This window comes from Ptychodera flava, chromosome 1, assembly GCF_041260155.1.
Source record: "Ptychodera flava strain L36383 chromosome 1, AS_Pfla_20210202, whole genome shotgun sequence".
In the NCBI taxonomy this organism is placed as follows: domain Eukaryota; kingdom Metazoa; phylum Hemichordata; class Enteropneusta; family Ptychoderidae; genus Ptychodera; species Ptychodera flava.
This window is the reverse complement of record NC_091928.1, coordinates 39,435,415-39,458,268: the sequence shown is the minus strand read 5'-3', so window position 1 is coordinate 39,458,268 and position 22,854 is coordinate 39,435,415. Positions and strand designations below refer to the sequence as shown.

Below are 22,854 nucleotides of genomic sequence, written 5' to 3'. Positions count from 1 at the left end.
CGGCAATATGGCTAATATTGAACTGGTTTGTCAGCAAGCCATACGAAAGCCCTAGAGTGGCATGTCTGCAAGCCAGCTTGTAATGGCTTGTTGGTAAACCAGAGGAATCCTTATAGTGGCTTGCATGTAAACCATAATTAGTCAGAAATTGGTTTGTTGGTAAGCCACATTGCAGTAATATTGGCTTATCTTCAAACCAGATGGAACCAGAATTGGCTTACTGTTGAGCCAGAGAAGTGTGGTATTGGTTTACAAATAAGCCACTGTTCAGCATTATCTGGTATATGGGCAAGCCACAGTATCTAAAACATGGCTTGCTAGCAAGCCTAGTTCAGATAAGAGTGGATTGCCTGTAAACCATTGTTCAGTGCTAACTGGCTTACTGGCAAGCTGAAGTGATCTCTACTTGGCATGTATATATGCCGTATCAAAACCCAAACTGGCATGCACAGAAACCAGACTTTGCATGCCAGAAAGCCAAATATAAGCCAAAATTCACAACTCGAAACAATCCGTTTACTGACAAACAAGCCGGTTTATTTTTGGCTTGAATTTAGCTGGCCGGCAAACCAGAAAAATTTGCAGTGTACCACTAAGTTAACTATAGACAGTTTGAGCAAAGTCGTTCGGGAAAAAGTAATGGACAAAAATACAAGTTTTCAAAACAATAATGTAATGTGTTGTCCCTTTTACCTTGGATATTCTTTGAATTCTACTCACTACATGATCTGTACCCTGAGAGTTCGAGAGCGCAGAATGGGAGCGCAGATTGATAGAGCAGAATGGGAGCGCCGATTGATAGCGCAGATTGAAATGCGCTAGCGCCGATTGGGGGCGCAGACTATCGATTTCTGACCTCTCACATAGCTCTTTTAGGCGTAAAGTTACTATGTTTACGATTTTATTCATGTTCACGGGCATGAAAAGAAGCCATTACTGTGCATTTGTGGCTAATTATGTGGTTCAGCTCAACCAATTAAAACGTAATGGACAGGGCATGGTAATATAATAAACTTTAAACCCGTCAATGTTGCTTCGGAAAACATTTTTGGTTGCAGGGATGATTGGTACTGTACTTATCTAAGGTTATCGTCTATGCTTATTATAAACCCGTTAATGCTGCTTCACAAAACATTGTTATTGTTGCAGGGATGACTGGAAGTCTACTTCTCTGAGGTTATCGTCTATGGTTATTATGTTTGATTGACATCGACATAGGCTCTTTTGACGAGGTAGACAAAGTCAGCAACATAGCGTGTTAAAATGTCAGTGGTGAAGAAACCAAACGAATCAAGTTGGGTCAAACCATTTGGTGTTGAGGGTTGGATTAAAAAATGACAAGTAAATTAAAATTTGTTTTCGTGTCGGCACTTAGAGACCAACTCGGAACGCTTGTTTAAAAGGCTAGATTTATCTGCATTGATTATGAATAGCTTCTCTGTAAGGCAAAGGTTGCATTTCTTTGACACATTTGAGTAATTGCTTGCTTTTGATAGGATTGACCATGATATATCAAATGGTTTAAATGGAGATTTCAAGTGACAGACATATTTTGACAATTCTGTGCTGCTGGCGTATGCCTTACTTCGGAAAGTTCGGACATGATTTGCATAGCGTGTTTTAAATGTGTTGTCAGTTAGACCGATGTAATGTTTCGCCTCATTGGCATCGCTTGTAACAGTAGCTTTATAGATTATGGATTTCGACTGGCAAGCCCCTGGAGTGGGCAATTGGTCTTGATGCGGCACTTACATACGTCAGTGAGTTTCTATCATTGCGCTTGGTGACCCGTTTGTTGTGTGATTTTATAATACTGTTCATGCAGTTGTAGCTTAATTTGACTGTATTTTTGTTAAGAACTTTATGTAATTACAATCGTCGAGGAATTTTTTTCTCAAGGAGATGGAAGAATTCCTTTCCGACGTTGGTTTTCACACTCTTACTGTAGGGAGGGTTGAACCATGTAATTCTACGCTATCTGCTCCTTGTTTTCTTTACTGGCTTGTCAACACGTGTGTAATTTAGCTGTCATCGTACCCACTGGCCTTAAGTGCTTCACTGTAAATATCACTGCATGCCTTGTTGAACAGACTCTCATCGCTGGATATGGAGGAGATGCGCTTTCCAACTGTATCGGGGATGTGTTTAATTATGGAGGGAGGGTGGTTGGATTTCTTATTGACATATATTGTGTTGTCGTTAGGTTTTCTTTATGGATAGTATTGGCCGTTGCTCAAGTTTAGAGTTATGTCAAGGAAATTCACGATACTTCTGATTACATCGATGATTACTTTCAGGCCGAGGTCATTGAACGTCTTTGATAAGTCCTTTTTCATTCTATCTGCTTTTCTGCCAGTGGCGTTCTTGTTACACCCAGACCGTCATCTCTATATAGACCAATATTGTTTTTATCGAAGGATGAAGCAAGTATGTTGGGAATATAAAGCCCCACCAGTTCACATACCTCCATAATTAAACACTTCCCCGATACAAGATGTTCAAGTCCCCCTTCTGACTTGCTATACTTTTGAAGTCCCTCTCCCAAAAGGAAAGCAAAATGTGGCCGATATAACGCTTTTTCCAAAAAATATCAAATAATATGTGTGTGATAATTCATGTAAACGTACTTTGCTTGAGGTGGCAGGTAAAAAGTGCATGCGTGTACAAAAAATGTAATTTTTTAGATTCCATCGATAATGTTTTTCACTATACAAGGTAGCTGACTATAAGGAAACTATGAACACGTATTTTCCAATATAAAACTAGCAATATCTGTTCATCTATAGATGTTTAATAACTGATATAAATATACTTGATTAGCATGGGTTGTTTACAAGTGCACATGTGAATATGATATTTCATTTTGGAATTTCGCTTAAAGAGGAAAGTCCAGCGCCATGGGCGCACAATAGGCAACGTCGTAGTGACGTTGGTTGTTGGCAAACACTGGGCGGGATGGTGAACACTTGCTTAGTCGTTGGCTTATCAGAGAAACATAAACTATTTTTACACCATGAACTACCGATTATCACCTCTGCCTGAATATTGCGGAAGTGTGTAGCCTAAGGGTTCACACAATTCGAGACTACATTATAACTAGGGTTTGTGGAGTGGTCGAGGGGCTGTGGTCTGGTCGACAGACCTTCCTTGACTGTGATTTCTTCGCTACTAAGGTGACTGTATGCCGTACGTTATGAGTTCGAATCCAATCAAAATTTACTGAATTCAAATCACAGTCGTTTTGTGGTTCGATAGACAGCGATGCGATGACCGCTGTGGTATGCAATAGAAATACATGTATAGGAAGTTATGAAACAGAATGGCCGCTCATGTATCGCCGAGTTCGGAGACGAATTTCCATCATACAATTTATTCAATAAACAGCAACGATGTATGGCTTTCAATACATCTCTGAATTTCTGCTAACCTTTTTGCGTCTAAGTAGATGTGTGCATATTCCGTTGCGATTTCAAACGGGACCCGGTTTTCAACCCTTTGGTTTCAACCCCGGCTTTCAACATGGAACGGATACTTTCTCACAACAGCAGCGGGTGATTTGAATGTGAAGGCGCTGTGATTGAAGCCAGTAGTTGAAATGGACATAGTATTACGAGCTTCGGAAGGAAGATAGAAAACGAAGGTCTTGACTTAGTTCAGGAGAGAATTTCCTGCACTGTATTGAGTTCAAATCTAGCCCTGAACATCTCGTGCTCGGTACAAGCGCGCAAACTAGACATATAAACAATAAGGGGAAAGTCTAGCAAATAGATTATACCGTAAGACTCTAAGGACGGCAGCAGATTGTGATCGTAAGCAATCGTAAGTTAGAACCTTCTACTGTTTGCAACTTTATGGCTTTTTGGTTGGCAGTGATGTAGATAATAGCCGGTATGTAAATAGCCGTCTGGTAAAAGACTCGTGCGGCCGGGTTACACGCAGCTTGCAACGGAATAAAAAACTTGTGAATTTGAAAAACAAATCTTCACTCATTCGTAAGCTTATTTTCAGTGTAATTTTGGTATTTCGAACAAATCACAGAGAAGGGTGAAGGAATTTTGAGTAAAACTGATTTAAAACGTTACAATCCCCAGTTTAGAGTTTGGTATGCAACAGCATGACCCGAAGTATAGTAAGTGCAGGTTGCATATCTGGTTACCTCGGATAGGTAACCTCGGACAACATCGACGACCGTTCGTAATATGCAAATGACATGTGACTGAGATGTAGTGGAAAAGTTGTCCGTAGTTCCATAGATGAGCCTGCATATTTGAATATTATATACGCTGCTTGCTGTTCACGATATATAAGCCAGCAACTTCAACATAAGGAAACTACTAGTAATCTGTGACAATTGTCAGCCAAGTATTTTGAAATACATTGGTAAAGAAAGTAAATGACGCTGATGAGTCCCCCAGGACAGCTGTGCAGGGCCGTGGTCGTCGTCGATGAGTACTCGAGTATGGATGATCGATCTACAACGCAATGTTGACGTAGCCAGTAACAGTGGTAACGATGTAATCGACACTGAAATTTCAATTCCACTCAGCTCAACTGAATTGAATCAACTGATATAAACTTTTCACAATGCCAAAGGTACTTCCTCAAAATGTGAGTGAAAAGATTCAGTTTCGATGCCTGAAGGAAGAAATGAAATTTTGATTGCCTTCAAAACGACGTGTGAAGACTCTCAATGTTCATAACTTTTTACAGGAACACATACAAAACGTTTTTTTCAAGACCACCAATCACTCCAAAAAGAAAATGCCGTTTCTTGCGTGTTCATTACATGTGTCTTATCGTGTACGTTGTATGTGGCTGTGTATGCGTATGTTTAGGTACATAACGGTGATTTTAGTGATAAGTCATTACGCTTTGTTAGTTATGCTCGCAGGGATCAAGATCGCCCAGTCCGCAATTTGAATTTTAGTAATCATGATTGGCAGCATACATTAACATTTAGAACAGAGGTCATTTGGACATTCTGCACCCACGCTTTGTGAAATATGCGTTCTCTGTATTAAATAACAGTGTTTTTCAACGTTTTTTTCGACATAAAGGCAGTCGCTATACATTCACAGGTGTCATGTATGAGATTGGACGGAAATAACGCCGTTCACCCGTCGAATTTCTGGAAATCTCGGAGCAAATCGAGTGCGTCTTAGCCGTAGCGTGGCTTTTTCACATCTGCATAGTCTTACCATAATCCCCCTTTTGTAGGGGAATTTGGCGTTTAAAATGTTGATCCACTATACACGGGAGTCTATGACAAAACTGTCAAAATTTTTTTTTCACAATTAAAAATATGCACTATTTGTGCATATATGGACCCTGAATAATTGACATAATTGTACTTGATTAGAAGAGGGTGGTAACACGTGCATCTGTGTACAAGAACTTTGTTTTTGGAATTTCGCATAAAATGTTGATCTATTATACATTGTAGTCTATGACGAAACTATAAATATTTTTTTAAATACAAAACTTGGCAAATCTGTGTATTTATGTATGCTTGATTATTGATATTTATGTTCTTGATTAGACTAGAGTGGTTACAAGTCAATGTGTGTGCAAGAAATTTGATTTTGACATATCACTGAAATGCAGATTCACTATAAATGGCAGTCTATGATGAACCTATGAATAATTTTTTCCAATACAAAACTAGGTAAATCTGTGCATTTATATACTTAGAGGTTATTACCAAATATTCGTGCCATTTGTGCTGCGTCAGACACTCGACTTCGTCTCGTGTCTGACGCAGCACAAATGACACTCATGCTGATACGACACAGGAACAGGTGATATTGGGTAATAACCGATTTATCATATACCCATGCCCATAATTTTACTAATAGAACGAAAAATCTTAAATTTTGAGGCTTTACTTTATTACGCCTTGCGCATAAATATCAGAATGTTTATGTGAACAGGCTTCATTCATAAAGTATACGATAAAGCTATCAACATCACGCGCGACATCGCTACAACTGCAAGTCGCCCATATCGCAATGAAACCAACGAAGAAAGACACCGGGATGCAAAAATTGTCATACAGATTAACTTTTTAAGGTGCAATATGCTATTACAATTGTAACAGATCAAAATCTGTGCTCAGCTTTAAATCTATCCTGATTTCGATCGTCGTACGGCGGCATGGAGCTTGCGCGGAGAGGGGACGCCATTTTGTTAGGTTACCCTGAGAGTTGCCATGTCAACAGTCATCGCACGCGCAACATCGCTGTCACGCCACGCGCTCACTTCCTGTTCGGGGAAGACCGTGCGCGTGCACAGTGCCGTCGCCGTGCGAACGGCAGAATGTTTGCTAAAACTTGACCAAAAAAATATCATGGAAAACATTTCAAGACTCAACATGCTATTTCCGTATTTTGCAACCAGAAATAACCGTGTTCCTCGAAGCCCTTCAACTTTTTACGTCGGCGACATCGCTTCGCAGGCGGGGAGCGGCAGCCATTTTGTTGTTTACGTTGTTTACCAACAAACTGCTAAAGTAGTTCGGGAAAGCTCTAAAACTGATGAAGTTCATCGTGCATATCTCGACGTTTACCGTGAAATATCACGGCTGATATTTTACGGTGAACGTCACTAGGATGTAGCAATGTCGGCATGGGTATATGGTAAACCTAATTATTAGTATTAATTTTCATGATTAGACTAGAGTTGTTTCAAGTCCATGGTTGTGCAAGAAATTTGATTTTGGAATTTTACTGAAATGTCGATTCACTATACATGGCAGTCTATGAGGAAACTATGAATAATTGTTTTCCAATACAAAACTAGGTAAATCTGTGCATTTATGTACACCTAATTATTAGTATTAATGTTCATGATTAGACTAGGGTTGTTTCAAGTCCATGGTTGTGCAAGAAATTTGATTTTGGAATTCACTGAAATGTTGATTCACTATACATTTTAGCTATGAGGAAACTACATATAACTTATAGATTATCTGGTCCTAAATTGTTATTCAAAGTTGTTCGATATCAAGCTTCCAACTGTTGTTGATGACACTATTGACATATTTAGTATGAATTCAAAAGTGTGCAAAAGTACATCTTAATTGTGACTTGTGTGACTTTTAGAAAGCAATGCACTCTGAACCGGGCAATATTAATCCGTAGCAAGTAACATACTGTAGAACAAAAGTCAATGTAAAAGACCCAGAATTCATTTTTCTCAGGTTCGATTTTTGTATAATAAATTTCCAACTATATAATATATATATATATATATATATATATATATATATATATTATATATATATATATATATATATATATATATATATTCTTTGCTGTTTTGTATATATATATATATATATATATATATCTATATATATATATATATTATATATATATATATATATATATATATATATATATACAAAATGTATACAATGTGCCCTCCCGGTTATCACCATAATGGCTTTATGGCAACCTCTGAACTTGCGCACAGAGAGTAAGGTTATATATATATATATATATATATATATATATATATATATATATATATATATATATATATATATATATATATATATATATATATATATATATATATATATATATATAACATGGGTATTGCCCAGCGCCATTCTGGGCAAGTATATACTTACATAGAGATGAGTATACATTCATGTCAAAACTCATTCATACCGATAAAGCTCGTGCTCGGCAATTTCATGGATGTGCACTGTTCATTGGGGTCTCCTAATGATGGTGGAGTGTTTGGTAGATCGTATGAGCAAATTTATCCTGCAGAGCTCGAATTGAAATGTGGGCATATTTTGCTCAACATGCTATATTTCTTGAATTGGACATATCTATAGTTGATGGAAATTTGTCTATAAACTCTTTGAAAGCGCGACATTTGCATATTTTTCATAGTGACAATGCCAGATCCCCAAAGTAACATCCCTTCATACATCTTTTATTGCACTGTATTACTAGAATATCTATGCATTGGTCGTACACTGGCATGAAAACTGCTGCTCTTGGACCATCGAGTTAGCGTGAATTTCGCACGCCTTCTGACCAGTACAGCTATCCTTGAGATCCCTGTTTGCATGTCCAAAAATGCTAAACAGAAACCGGAAGTATTATGCAGCTAGTGATAACTGTTGCATCAATAGTGCCAAACCAGCATTGTTAGGAATAAAAAAGGAAGGGGGGGGGGGGGGGGAGAAAACCGCGTCGCCACATCACTTTTGCTGAATGTCAAGGAGCAGAAACATTTTAAGGGGCCTTAAACATATTTTCTCTGGGTATTAGGTGTGTAAGTATTCACATCAAATGACTAAAATAATCACTTCATGGGCAGAATCTAAAAAAAGTTGCTTTTCTTGTCTGGTTAATGTAAAAAAACATCCCTTAGCTAAAATATGCAGGGGCTACCAGCCATTGTCACTGGGGTACCAACATCAGAAAATTGTAGCCCAAGTGGACTACCAGGAGAAAAAGTTAATTTCGAGCCCTGACTTTGACATGTTAAAATGTGCGTTCATATCAGTATAGACTCTGAACAATAGGAGAATGGCAGACAGTATAGCTTGTATGACAATCAAAGGTATTTTCGGTGAGTCCACAAGAGAAAATTGAAATTATGTCTTCTACCAAGAACCTTTCTACTAGATGTATAATATGAAATAGGCAATTTTGTAGTAGGCATATCTGCAGATAAATCATTGATGCATATGCAACTGAACACTAATTTAATATCGACAGTTCCACTCAGAGTTGGCTGTCAATGCAAATAGTTGTCATATGTTTTGTACAAATCTGAAACACATGTCACAAAGTTATCAATGGGTGCCATTGTAAAATCTTAGATTTGCTAACAAAACTTTTAAGTAATACAATGCAGACTTTATCTTCTACGATTAATTTTAATAAAGGTGATTTTTACCCTCAGTAGTCAGATCCTTAGTTGCTTCATCAGTCAAGAGATATCGTGTAACACCAAGTAATGCCAAGACTTCCTGTCTGGAGGATAGGATATGGTCAACTGTGTCTGTATTTTTTGTCAGTACTTGCAGCATATCACACTGGCTCCCATTCAGTCTGATACACTTCTCAGATTTGAACCACGTACGTACACTAGTCTCAGTGGATGACTTTATTTCCAGTGCTGGATCAATCCCAAGTACCACAATTTTGTCTGATCCTTTTCTGCACAAAAATAATTGATATAAATAAGGAGTAAAGTTGCAACTGATTCGATTGCTATAGTATGATAAATCATACCAATGAGACATTGATGCATGTCTGTCACTAAGTTATTTTTGTGTTAGTGTGAAAAGTAATCAAAATGATGTTTATCCCTGTGTTATATAGCATAGATAATGACAAAATTATACGCGATCATTGAAAAATATTTTCCAGGAATTTTACCAGTCCTTGGCGCATAAAAATCAAAATATTGATAGAACTGAAGTGTTATATCCTGACAGTGTAGCCAAAAAAGAAACTGTTATAGTGTAAATCTCACCTTCGTTTGCACAAAACAAGAAACAGACATGACTGGAAACATGTAATCAAAACATACGATGTTCTGACAAATATCTTTACAATTTACATATGGCAACATTGAATCACTGATAGGAGTATCTTTGAAAGCTATTTACACCATAAATTCCGTAAAATATGATGTTTTGACAAAGATGATAAAATTAGGGCAATTATTTACATATTTAAATTTTATCATCATTTGGATGTATGTTAATCAACCATTCAAAGTAAAGCTTTTTTCCAAAACAACTGCTGACAGATATGACCAAAATAATTATTGAACTTAAAAATACGCTAATGTTATGCCAATTTCAACAAATGTTACACGCATCGTGCCTTCCAAAATATATACAAATTATTATAGAACTAACCCTTTCATTCAAGGCATTGTTTTTAAATTTATGAAAAATCATATAATTTATAATTCTGCAAGCCACATCTGTGACATTTTTGAATTATGAGCTCCAGAAATTTCGTACATAGACAAATGACGGTGGACAGAAAGACATACAGACTGACATACACCCGTTGTGTGCCTCTTGAGCAATTTATCAAAACACTGAAAGGAACAACAGAAAAAGATTTATAATTTAAAAAGAAAGTTGGCACCATGGCTGCAGTTGGGTGAGAGGCAAATGAGTGTCAAATTTAACTATAATCTTTGGCTTTATGTGGACACAAATGCAAGCACTGTGGCGGTTAAGCTGCAACTTCATCATGCTGATGGCAAAACAATTTTGTGCATTATTATACCCCTTTACAGTCTCAGAAGGAATGAGAATTCGCCTAGATGGCCCATGGACTCACTGTAGGTTGACATAATGAATGGAAAGCAATGTTGGGTGAAAGGACGTCCCGAAATCCTGAAAAGCATAGTTGCATTTTTGATTTTGGTATTGAATTATTACATTTTGGTAAAACTTTCATAAAACTCTGGATAACTCCAGTATCCTGTGACTGACGATGATTATATTTGCACAGCAGACATGCGACCCACGACATTTGAATCAACTCATTACATAAGCTCAACAGGGTCAAATGCTAACGAGTTCCTGCCTAGGTCGCTGATTATACGCATACGATGACATTATTATCAATGATGTGATTCAACAGAGAACAATGTGATCATTTGGGCGTAGTAAGTAGGATTATTCAAGTATTTATAGAAGAGAATCATGTCTCGTCGTCTTCTCCACATTGAAAAATGTGAGTTCATACACGAGTTTATATCTCTGGCAGGATTATTACAGACTCCCGTAAACACTAGACACTAGAGAAATTTAGTTACCAGATGTTCGAATAAAATGTATATTAACATACACAAAACAAATTAGTTTCTATAAGCATTATGCTCTCCATGACTGCAAAACAATGTCTTGCAGTAAGTTATTGTGAATATATTTAATTAGCATTATAAATAAACTTAGTTAAGATTGGCCGTCATATGAATGAGCAAATGGAGAATGACATCCACAAACAGCAAATAGTCCATTGAACGGGTTTGAGCAAACTCTTATATCAATCTATGATATAAGCGACCTACATTTATGTATAATATATATAATATATAATAATATATCCGCCTGTTGTATGCATTATATAGCTCTTTTAACCTCTTAATTTGGAATGTACGCACATAAAACATAAAATAATAATAATAATAATAATAATAATAATAATAATAATTAATATAAGTATTATATAGAAATAATAACGCGAATAATAATAGGTTCAATTTCCGTGAAAATTTCACCATAAGGGTATTTTGGGTCGAAAAGGCCAAATATGATATCGATTTCACTGCCCCATGTTTCCATGGTAACCATTTTAGGGGTTAAATTTTCAGTTTTTCTAATATCCAATGAAAAGTTACTTTGATTGATATGAAAATTATCTAGCGGGGGGAGTTGGGGTCAGAGAACACAAAAACCAGACTTATTTTAATGTTTTGAGTTGCCATGGTAACTATTATTGGATTGAAAACGTTACTTTTTCCCTAATTCCTATTAAAGAACTATTGATTGATGTAAAAATTGATAATAGGAGTTTTTCTGGTTAGAACACCAAAAGAATTACACTCATTTTAATGTGAGATGTTTCCATGGCAACCATTCAGGAGTTAAATTACCAGTTTTTCAAAGATTCCACCTAAAATCCAGGAATCAACAGAATGTGTTATATCAAAGGGATATTTTGGGTTAGAAAGACCAAATATCCAGTGTAAAAATCCAGTAATCAACAGAAATATTATACCAAAGGGTTGTTTCGGGTTAGAAAGACAAAATATGATATCCATTTTACTGCCCTCTTTTTCCATAGTACCCTATTTGCGTTTTAAATTTCAATTTTTGTCCAAAGTCCATTAAAAGTAATCCCAGTTACTATGCAAATGCTTTCCTAAGTGTATTTATAACAGTATGAAGTCCATGTTCATTTTTGTTTAGTGTTACCATAGTAACCATTTCAGTAACCACAGCTTTTTATTTAAAACCATGCATATTTTAGATCAGGGGTATCTTTTTTCGTTAACCAGACAAGAAAAGGCTACTTTACGAGATTCTGCCCATGAAGTGAATTTTCTAGTCTTTTGATGTGTATACTTGCACACCTTTAATACCCAAGGAAACAGGTATAATGGACGACAGTGGGACTCAAAAGTTCTGTGACCTATAACCCGTTTCACTCTCAGAGTTGTATGTAAATTGGAAAGTCGCCATGACAACCTGACAACAACATGGCCTTTTCAGCACTGAGACATACTGTAGCAGGGCTAAAAATTGGCCATGGCCCTTCTGCCGGGAGGAGGCATAATTTCTGTGTCATTGTGATTGATACATTATCAAAATGCAACGAGAATGCGTTTTTATGGCCATTGTTTCCTGTGCCAGTCATTCAAGTACGTCAGTACAGATATTGAAACTTTGTTGCAAAGTTCCACCGCACGTCGTCTTCGTAATTTCCAGAACAAAGTCACATTATTTGCCCAGCTGGGTTTGACTGCATTTATCTAGCTCGTCCCAAAGTGACGGACGGATCTTTCAACCTTTCAGCTTGGTGAAAAACGCATTTATTGATTCGCCAAAGGCCTGTGGATTCGCTTATTTTTGCACAAGTGCTACATGGACATAGGAAAAAGTTCGACTAACCCTTGCCCTCTCGATTGTTGAATACAACCACGGTCCATCATGATGAGAGTTCTCGAATCAAAAACTGTAGCCGTGCTCGAATACAAATGTCTTCTCATTAAATTACGTCATTCTTGATATACAATTGTTAGCATTCCAAATCTGTCACCCTGTTTTTTTCAAAGTTTGGAGAAGGGCAGCATTTCCATCTGAATGATTGAACGACGTGAAACGCAAAATTCCATCGCATATTATCCGGCAATATGTACACTGTACAGTAGAAATACTGTATACGCTCCAGGTATGTATAACTATAAGCTTATACTCCACAAAATGGCCACAGGCGGCGTGAACTTTCTGAAAAGATTTCCTAAACGTCCTACTTGTTACCTTAGAGACTCACATGTGATGTCCTGAAAAGTATTCTCTGCAGTAATTCCAGTTTCTGTCAACATGCAAAGCTGAATGACACGAGACGTAGTGTGCAGACTACACATTCACGAGCACGTTCACTCAACTGCGCACGCTCATATTGGCAGATTACGCTGGCAAAAAAGTGCGCATGCGTAAAGTTATATTTGTAGCACAGATCTCATGGAAGCTCATGCCTTTGCTCTATTTCCATCCCAAAACTTCCTTGATTGCTTACAGTTAATGCACATGAACAAAATAAAACCAACAACGTCAGCATAGGGAGAGGGTTTATGGTTTTCGCCACAACTACAAATGCCACGCTGAAGGTACGTTTACAAGGCCAATTACACTGGCATAGACTCTCCACAGTGGCTGTGCCTTGTTTTCTACATGCCCACGACTGCCACGATGGGCCTGCATTCGAAGCCTACGCTGTGCAGCTCAGCAGCTGTGAGCAGGCGCTGCCAGACACAGCGACTGTCAGTTTTTGCAAGTATATGAATATTCATAAGGGTAGTGATGTCAAAAGGAACACCTAACTGGGCGGAGAGAATATATGTACGACAATTAGAAGTCACCCCTATTGACAAAATTAAAATAAACAACACCTCTTTTTCAGAATTCCCACAGCTTCAATGAACTGTTATTAGATTTCTATATAATACTTATAGCCCCTAAACTTGTAATAATAATAATAATAATAATAATAATAATAATAATAATAATAAACAGCAAAATAGAACGAGAAAAATGAAAAAGAACAAGAAAAATAGATCAATTACATATATATTGCATGAGCAAACTGGTTTAGCAGCCTAAAATATATAAGCATGTATGAACCAATGTGTTGAAAAAAGAGTCACGATTTCTTGCTAAACTGTAAAGGAATTTACTTATTGGTAAGGAAATGGATACCAAAGTTCTATTTACCTGGAGCACATCCGTTGGTTTTATGCCAAAAATATCTTGCTAAGACAACTGACAATATCACAGCAACCAAAATGAAGAGTAATTCAGGTTCATGAGAGTAGTCTTCTGAAATTTAAACCAAGGAAGCATTGTTTACATTTGAGTTGAGATATAGTCAATTAATGTACCATCTGCTTTGAAAACTTCAGCAAAGACTAGATATTTCTTCTTAGGGTACTACATTCCTAGGACACAATCATTCTTTAAGGAAGAACAAGTCATTGACAACGACACAGTCCCCACTTGTACTTTAATTACAAGTCCTCTAAGAGGAAAGAGTCGTCTTCATTAATTAGGTCTGTGATTAAAAATACTGCTGTGCAGATGGGGCTTAATGGCCAAAAATGAGTTCCATGGTGGTGAAAACATGAAACCAATGTAAGCCACCATACTAATTACAAAAGGTCATTAAAATGAATCAATTAGTAATTAATCGACAGGATGCTACCAACATTTTTGCATCGTATCCTAACACTGGCAGATTATCACGGTACCATATTGCATAAAGTTTGATGCTGTACTTTGGACACTCACCCTAAAAACAAAAACCCATTATGTAAATGCAAACTGGCAATTAATAAATGACACCATTAAGTGTCATTGATTTGCATTTACAACACTATGAGATCAAAATCTGTACAAAGTTTCATCAAATTTAACGCAGTATTTGTGGATATATCACTCTAATTAGGAAAGTTCATTACATATGCAATTACACATTAATTAACTTCACACTGATAAAGTCTATTTTCACTGTCATCTGTACCAAGTTTCATGAAATTTGATGCAGTATTTCTTGACATATCAGACTAATTACGAAAATTCAATAATTGACATGATACTGCTACATACCTTAAACAAATTGATGTGCACATGTATGACATAGGTCAATGTCCTTGTGCCAACTTTGAATGATACTAGTGGAAATATGTCTGAGTTATAGCTCTGTACATGAAAAAGTCGTAACAAAATGGCCACCAGGCAGCCATTATATTGCATTGGACTGTGAAACCAATAGACATGCATATTTATGACATGATAGGTCAATGTCCTTGTACCAACTTTGAAAAAAATCAGTTGATACATATCCAAATTATGGCTCAGGACAAGACAGAATCATAACAAAAGGGCCTCAAGGCAGCCATATTGCATCAGATTGTGAAACCAATTGACATGCATATTTATGACATAGGTCAATGTCCTTGTACCAACTTTGAATAAAATCCGAACAATGGAGCATGCGGCCATATTGTATCATATCGTGAAACAAATGGACGTGCATATGTATGATACAGATCAATGTCATTGTACCAACTTTGAATAAAGTTGGTTGAGATGTGTCTTAGTTGTGGCTCAATACATGAAAAAATCATAACAAAATGGCCGTACGGCGGCCATATTGGATCATATCGTGAAAAAAATTGACGTGCATATGTATGATATAGGTCAATGTCCTTGTACCAACTTTGAATAAAATTGGTTGAGATGTGCCTGAGTTATGGCTCCGTACATGAAAAAATCGTAACGAAATGGCTGCACGGCAGCCATATTGGATCGTATCACCAAAAAAAATCAATGTGGATATGCATGACATAGGTTAATGTCCTTGTACCAACTGTGAATAAAATCGGTTTAGACATGCCTGAGTTATGGCTAAGGACATGAAAAAATTGTAACAAAGGCCCGTGCAGCCATATTGGATCATATCGTAAAACAAATTGACATGCGTATGTATGATAAAGGTCAATGTCCTTGTACCAACTTTGAGTTAATCGGTTGAGACATGCCTGAGTTATGGCTCTGTACATGAAAAAATTGTAACAAAATGGCCGCCATGCAACCATATTTGATCATATCGTGAAACAAATTCACATGCATATGTATGATGTTGGTCAATGTCCTTGTACCAACTGTGAATAAAATCGGTTCAAATTTGCATGAGTTATGGCTCCGTACATGAAAAAATTGTATCAAAATGGCCGCCGTGCGGCCATATTGGATTGTATCACAAAACAAATTAATGTGGATATACATGACATAGATCAATGTCCTTGTACTCATTTTGAATAAAATCTGTTGAAATGTGCCTGATTTTTGGCTCCGTACATGAAAAAATTGTAACAAAATTGCAGCCATGCAGCCATATTGGATCATATCGTGGAAACAATTGACGTGCATATGTATGATATAGGTCAATGTCCTTGTACCAACTTTGAATTAAATCGGTTCAGATGTGCCTGAGTTATGGCTCCGTACATGAAAAAAAATGTAACAAAATGGCCGCATGGCGGCCATATTGGATCGTATCACAAAACAAATCGACGTGCATATGTATGACATATGAAGTAATCCTTGTACCAAGTTTGAATGAAATCGCTCCAGGCATCTCTGAGATATTTGCGTGAAGGGATGGATGGACGCAGGCATGCATGCACGCACACAAGCACGGACGGACGGACACACGGACATGATCAAACCTATAAGTCCCCGTGGACGGTGTCCGTGGGAACTAAAAACACCAGAGTGATAAAATTGCTATTAGGGGAACACTTTCTTTTGTCTCAATATATATGTGAATGATACCATGTTTCATAGCTTTTACTCTTTTATTCTGTAGTGCCTACTGAAAATAACAATTAACAGGCACAATATACGGAAAGAATGGCTTACCAATACTCTTCTGGATGTGATCAGTATTACATGTAACTCTCTCAGTTAAACAAATCTCTCCTATAAATGCTCGAGCTTCGTCATTTTCACCTGAACTTTCTTCACTTGCGCTGACCCCATTACCAAAGGTTCCATCCCCTATGAAGAAAAACATATGTTCTTCACCTACATTTCGCTTTGTGTGGTTCAAAAGCACCTTTGTAAATAATGATCAATAGCATTGTATTTATATGACATGTAATGCAAAAAAGAATAGAAATTGCATTTGCATATGTTTTACCATAAAATGCTGCGCATTAAATACCTTCTATGTTTTCAAAATAGGCCATATACCTGTTAGAAAAGCAAAGCTACAGTGTAACAGGACATTTTACTGACATTCAACTGAAATTATGACAAGTGATCTGGGAAGTGGAAATGCGTCTTTCAGATACTAAATGCATGGCACTTAAGCTTAGTCTCTCTTGAAAAGATCGTCAATTGACATTAATAATATTAATTTACCCGATTCGGAGATAGCTTAACAATAATAATGATTTGTGCATGACACTAATAACTAAGTCAATCCTTACAACTCATATTATTATCATAATAACAGATACTCAATGACCGATACGTGACATGTTGAGTAATTTGGAAAACAGTTGTTTGGTTATGCCCTCCTCAGGCTAGAAGCTATCCAACGTATTTTTTGGTGAAATATTTAAGCTATGTTTTATGATTATTCTTATGATATGTGAATCCTTAGCACAATTCGGCCAACAAATAAACCAATTTGCACGTTCAAAAAGTAGAAATGGAGCTAATTTCCAATTTTGTTTATTATCTTGCTAATTAACTTTTAGCCATATTTCCAAATTTTAATTTAAAATCTTTGGTCTGAGATTGAAATATAGGAAATTGGTATACACTTCTGTGATGATGGCACTTTACAGCCATCAAAGTTTCCCTCTGGCCTCCGTTTTCCGAATTTTCAATTTACCACAGATCTCATTTTCCTATTTTATTTTAGGCTTGGCAGCTTATAGTATCTATCTTTGCCCAGGAATGCATTAAATCGGGACAATATTTGTGCGGGCAACACTGGGCAAAATGCTTGATATAGTTTCGGTATATTTACGTATATTTACGTATATGGAACACAAAATTAGTTGTATACGTTACGTATATCTTTGCATATGGAACATATCAATACGTTGATATACATAGCGTATATCTATGCAGAACAAGAGTATACGTAAAGCAGATCTTTGCACACCAAGTGTACACTGTATTTGTGCATTTTACAAGTATACGTACGTGTATTCTTAACGTATTTCACAAATATTCGCAGTCTGTAGTCGCAATCATATTTGTGTATATTGTTTTATATCAAGCATTTTGTCCAGTGCGACTTGTTTCAATGGGTCGAGTTAAAGAACATATAAAGAACGATCGTTTTGTCGCAGGAAAGGAAAGTTCAATGTAATCAGTTTGATCTGACCTTGCGCGCTTCCTGTCAATGTCGCAAACATGTACGTTGTAAAAAATTGTGACAGCCTTCAGCCAAATCAGAGTTTGGCATCCACATTTAATTTTATCTGATTATTATAATTTATTCAGCTGCCAATCTTTAATACGCAATGATATTCCCCACATAAGTCATAATGTCCTGAAACAACTTCTGATCTGTTTAGATAAAATAAATGCTACTGCAGAAGTATGTGAACTATCATATATTTGTCGAAGTTCGAAAAAAATAGATAAACAAATAAAATTGTCAAATAATATATGCATACGTGGTGTTTTCTGGAACATGTTTATACAATGCTAAAACAAACTTTAATAGCATTAATCAAATACAAAATCATGAACTTTACATTCTGGATGTTTTTTTGACAACATGAATTTAGCGATTTACAGTTTAGCTTTGTTCCGGGTAGAGGAACTGCCACTGCTACAGCCTTAGCAAATGATGTAATTTCATACTATAACAAATGAGGATCGACACTTTATACTTTCTCTCTAGATGTAGAGGGAGCCTTTGATAATGTATTTCATGATGTTCTGTTTGGTAAAGCAATGGATGTAATTTCAAATCATTGCTGGATATTTTGGTTATTGATACAGGCATCTAAGCGTACAAAAATAAGTGTTGTAAGTTATAGATTGAGTGAACCAGTTATGGTGTCTGTAGTTACCCGCCAAGGAGGATTATCATACTCAGTTTAAAATTTCCTTTTTTATTCGTTTTCTACATCTACAAATTCATTGCCATTGCCAAACTATAACATAATAACAATAAAGTACCCCTCCCAGCCCATAGTGGAGGGGGTACATTATTGCTTATATATTGTATACGTACATTAGTTCCTTGCAATGCAACATTGCTGGAGGACACCTTTACTCGGTAAGTTAGATTGTGTCTTTAAATTTGATGTACAAGGTTTCATGATATTGTATATTGTCGAATCCATTGCAACGTGATGCCAACCGTTACTACTTTGCCTTGCTTTTGATGCATGAGAAAATCCCTTAGCACACTCTGTTGCTAGACGCTCATTAGAATGACAAACCAGAAGTGTAGACAATGTTTGCCATCGAATAAACACCCTACAAAGTGTCATTCACGCTATTTTGCCCACTGCCAACTCGATGGAAAATGCTAGGTGTTTAACCTGCCAAACAGGCTGTGTCCGGCGTCATTTCAATTTGTGTACATATGACTATCTTTTTGCCTACAATAACATGATTATTGTGCACGCGATGTGTTATATTTGGCATACTAATATTTTGTATTTCAAGAGAGACATCTACAATTATTATAAAAACAACATGTTTCTATCCAAAGATACAACTGTAGTAACTTTAATATACAAGGTCATTGATATGGTTGTACTCTTTAAAGCTGGTTAAATGCTGTTATATCTATTCTGGCACAGTGATTCGCAATAGCTGAGAAACCATGATTGACATCTACACAACAGCTTTTTAGCCAAGGAAATTTTCTTTGTCACTGTGCGTATGAAAAGTGGTTTTAGTAAACTTACGCTCTATGAAGAAGGCTTCGGCGTCTGCAAAATACCTGTAGCTATACAGAGCTTTCACCTCTAGTGTCATGTTGATAGCTGCAGCCATCCTGTGCAACTCGTCAGTTATGATAGCTGGTTCAAGTAGTTCTGTAAATGTTCCCGATCGACATTTTCCTTCAAATGTATAGAGGTTATACAAGTTTGAAAATCTCAATATAATGTGGACCGACCCTATTTCGACAGCTTTTACCATAGCACCACATTTTTCCACTGCTCTTTGAATTAACTCCAACAGGTGCTTGTCTTTCTCATTTATCCTTTTCTTCAGAAGATCATTCGCAAATTTCAAAATCTCCTGGGGAATGTCAAATTCGTCGTGTGTCCCAGGAAGCGTTTTTTTCTCCATGGTCGTTCCACCATTACATGTGTTTTGGTCCGTCTCGTCAATGCAATTTATATTTTTGAATGATTCACTGTGGCATTCTTTCTTTTGACTTCAATGCTGACAGGCAATACTGTGAAAAAACCCCCGGTCATATTATATCAGTTTAACGAGTTTGTCAATGGGAATATATAATTGGGTGAGAGCTCACACTGCATTTGGTAAAATACTCTTATATAATATGTCAGTTCTAAGACGGACCCCTTAACTGGCGTTGACGGCAAATTCCTGAGCAAGCTGGTATAGAAAGCAGGGATTAACTAGCAATTAGCACGGAAACACGATTCAATTTATAGAAATAAGTAAAGATACATTGTAAATATCTAGAAAATTTGCTTTCAGAACTGCCTCAGCAGCACTTAAAGCTTGCGTTTTGCCGTACCAGTGTGTCACTTTTTGTTGCCTGCATCACTTGCATCGCTATAGTCAAGTATACATATTACCTATTTCTCTCATGAAAAAGTGCTTGGTCCTTGGCATGAATTTCCGCTCGAAGCCGATCACTCAGAATTCTTTTTAAGTTAAATTTCAATGGAGTAATTAACATTTTTAAATGCCAGAAAAAGAAATGTTGAAATTATGGCATTACCCTTTTCACATGCGGGTATACACTTGATTTGATTACCATTTGCACGCTCTGTCGCTCACCTAGCAGCTCGTAGTATATATTAGCTGTGAAATATATCCAATTCATGTGTATAACCTTCTCTAGTAGGTGCTGTTACTTTAATGTACCGTATATATTTGTAAAATAGCAGAACCGTATTTGTGAAATAGTGAACCTAAAGTGACCTATCTTTCGTGTACCCGGGAGTGTAGTGAGTCAATAAATAATGACGTCAAAAGAAAAAGAACATACAAGATACATACAACTTTAACATTTAGCAAAAGCTCTATTACCTGCATGGACGCATCCCTCATCTGGTTTAGAACTGCTGCAAACTTTCCATGGCTATTAGATACTTCCACTGATTCCTTGAAGTCTTTTTAGATTCTTGGCATTATCAAAAGCAATTTTGAGGTCTCTTAATATATGTGTGATTTTTCTGTCCAGCTATCTATATTGTTCGCTACTATGCACCAATCTCTGTATTTTTAAAGTATTTTGTCAGATATTTACCGACATGTGAGTCGTCAGAAGCCAAAAGTGGCAATCCAACTGCAACAGCTTCAAGGCCATAAAAACTATAATCTTCATTGCAACTTGAAATCAAACATAAATATGATTGCTGAATATGGTGCACAAGGTCTGCAACTAATAAGGAATGGGAAGGCTTACTTTAACTCTTGAATTCCTAATGTCTTCTAACTGAGACCCTATTTCACTGTATTCTTCTATGCAATGGACTTTCAAGACCAAAGATTTACGATACATCTGTTTCTGCAATTCTCCATTTTCGTTGACGGCCTTTAATAGGACGTCGTCCACACAAGATTTCCCAAGATTCCTTTTACCATAAGTCAGTATAACATTATTAACTTCTGGGTCAGGCAAAATCATTTCGTTCAGAAAGAGAGAATCGCCTGGTCTTGGAAGGTATTCTTTGTGAAGCTTTTCAAACAACGTTTTGTTGATGCGATATCATTTTTGAAATGGTCATGAATGAGAGGACCAATGGAAAATAATGCATCTGCTTCCTGTGCCCAATTAAGCATTTGTGTTGCCAGTAAATCGATATCATATGATGAAGGGTGGTCGTGCTCTGGTATGAAATGTTGATCAAAACCAAACGTGCCTTGGAAATAGACTGTCACGAATTTCAGCGAAGCACTAGCAGTCCTAGGAGCATAACCGATACATTATGTATGTTCAGATTTTTAAGCTGAGGGAAATAACTTTCGTGGTTAATCAAACGATGTACACTTGGTGCATCTCCATTTAGTCGCTTTTAACTCTTGGAGCAATTAAACTAATGCTGAAATCATCTGCACAACTAATCTGGTCTTCAGTTTCAACATCAATAACTGTTGAATAAACTGTGTATTTTTTCAGCGATGCAAGCTTTGTAACTGTATCTCTGTGAAATGCTACAAGGCCCCCTTTGCCACAAGACCAAGAATCAAAAACAAACAAAACTCCTGGTTGACTGCTTGAGTTAATGTTGCCAAACAATCGGCAGCAGCTGAGTACAAGAAAGAAGCCAAGTTTTAGCCGTGCAGGAACCATTATCATGATGAAGTCGTCTCTGGCATTCTTACATCAATACCTCCTATGAAAAGACAAAAGGAAAAACTGATAAGATTTCTTGTAGTGTTGTCTGGAAAAAAAGATCATGTCTTGTTGAAGAATTGCTGAAAGAATGAGTTTGATCATGAGAGCACTCACTGATGGGTTTCGAGTACAAGCGGCTTCATTTTGACAGAAGTGTGAGCGAGTAGAATGAGGGAGGCCTGTTTAATGAACCATTAACTGAATTTAATGAAGTACGTGTGACTTACCAATTGCAAAGTGCTTTAATACTGAATGGTAGAGATATGACACAGGCGATTTTGGATGCTTCAGTTGTTTACTGGCAAACGAGAGACCATATGTGCAGATAATTTTTGCGCCAATGGCTCACTTACTATATATGCGCAGGTGCAATATATACTAAGATGCGAGTAGCCGGAAGTATACCGCTCCGTTTTTAAAGCTGCACTTTTCAATCCCAGGTTCTCGTATTAGTGGAGTTCTCCTCCCAGTCAAACAGGGCAAGTAT

The 22,854-nt window shown here is 36.9% G+C and overlaps 1 protein-coding gene across 1 annotated transcript in view; it reads right to left on the bottom strand.

The window, feature by feature from the left end:
- LOC139137292 (uncharacterized) overlaps positions 1 to 22,362 on the bottom strand; it is a 52,403-nt gene extending 30,041 nt beyond the window's left edge. Inside the window, exons 1-5 of the mRNA XM_070705305.1 lie at positions 21,056 to 22,362; positions 19,732 to 20,228; positions 16,703 to 16,840; positions 13,994 to 14,098; positions 8,923 to 9,185 (exon numbers count right to left, since the gene is read on the bottom strand). Of these exons, the coding sequence (XP_070561406.1) occupies positions 9,133 to 9,185; positions 13,994 to 14,098; positions 16,703 to 16,840; positions 19,732 to 20,119 (684 nt within the window). The 5' untranslated portion in view covers positions 20,120 to 20,228; positions 21,056 to 22,362 and the 3' untranslated portion in view covers positions 8,923 to 9,132. The remainder of the gene's footprint in view (positions 1 to 8,922; positions 9,186 to 13,993; positions 14,099 to 16,702; positions 16,841 to 19,731; positions 20,229 to 21,055) is intronic.
- Between the last annotated feature and the right edge of the window lie 492 nt (positions 22,363 to 22,854).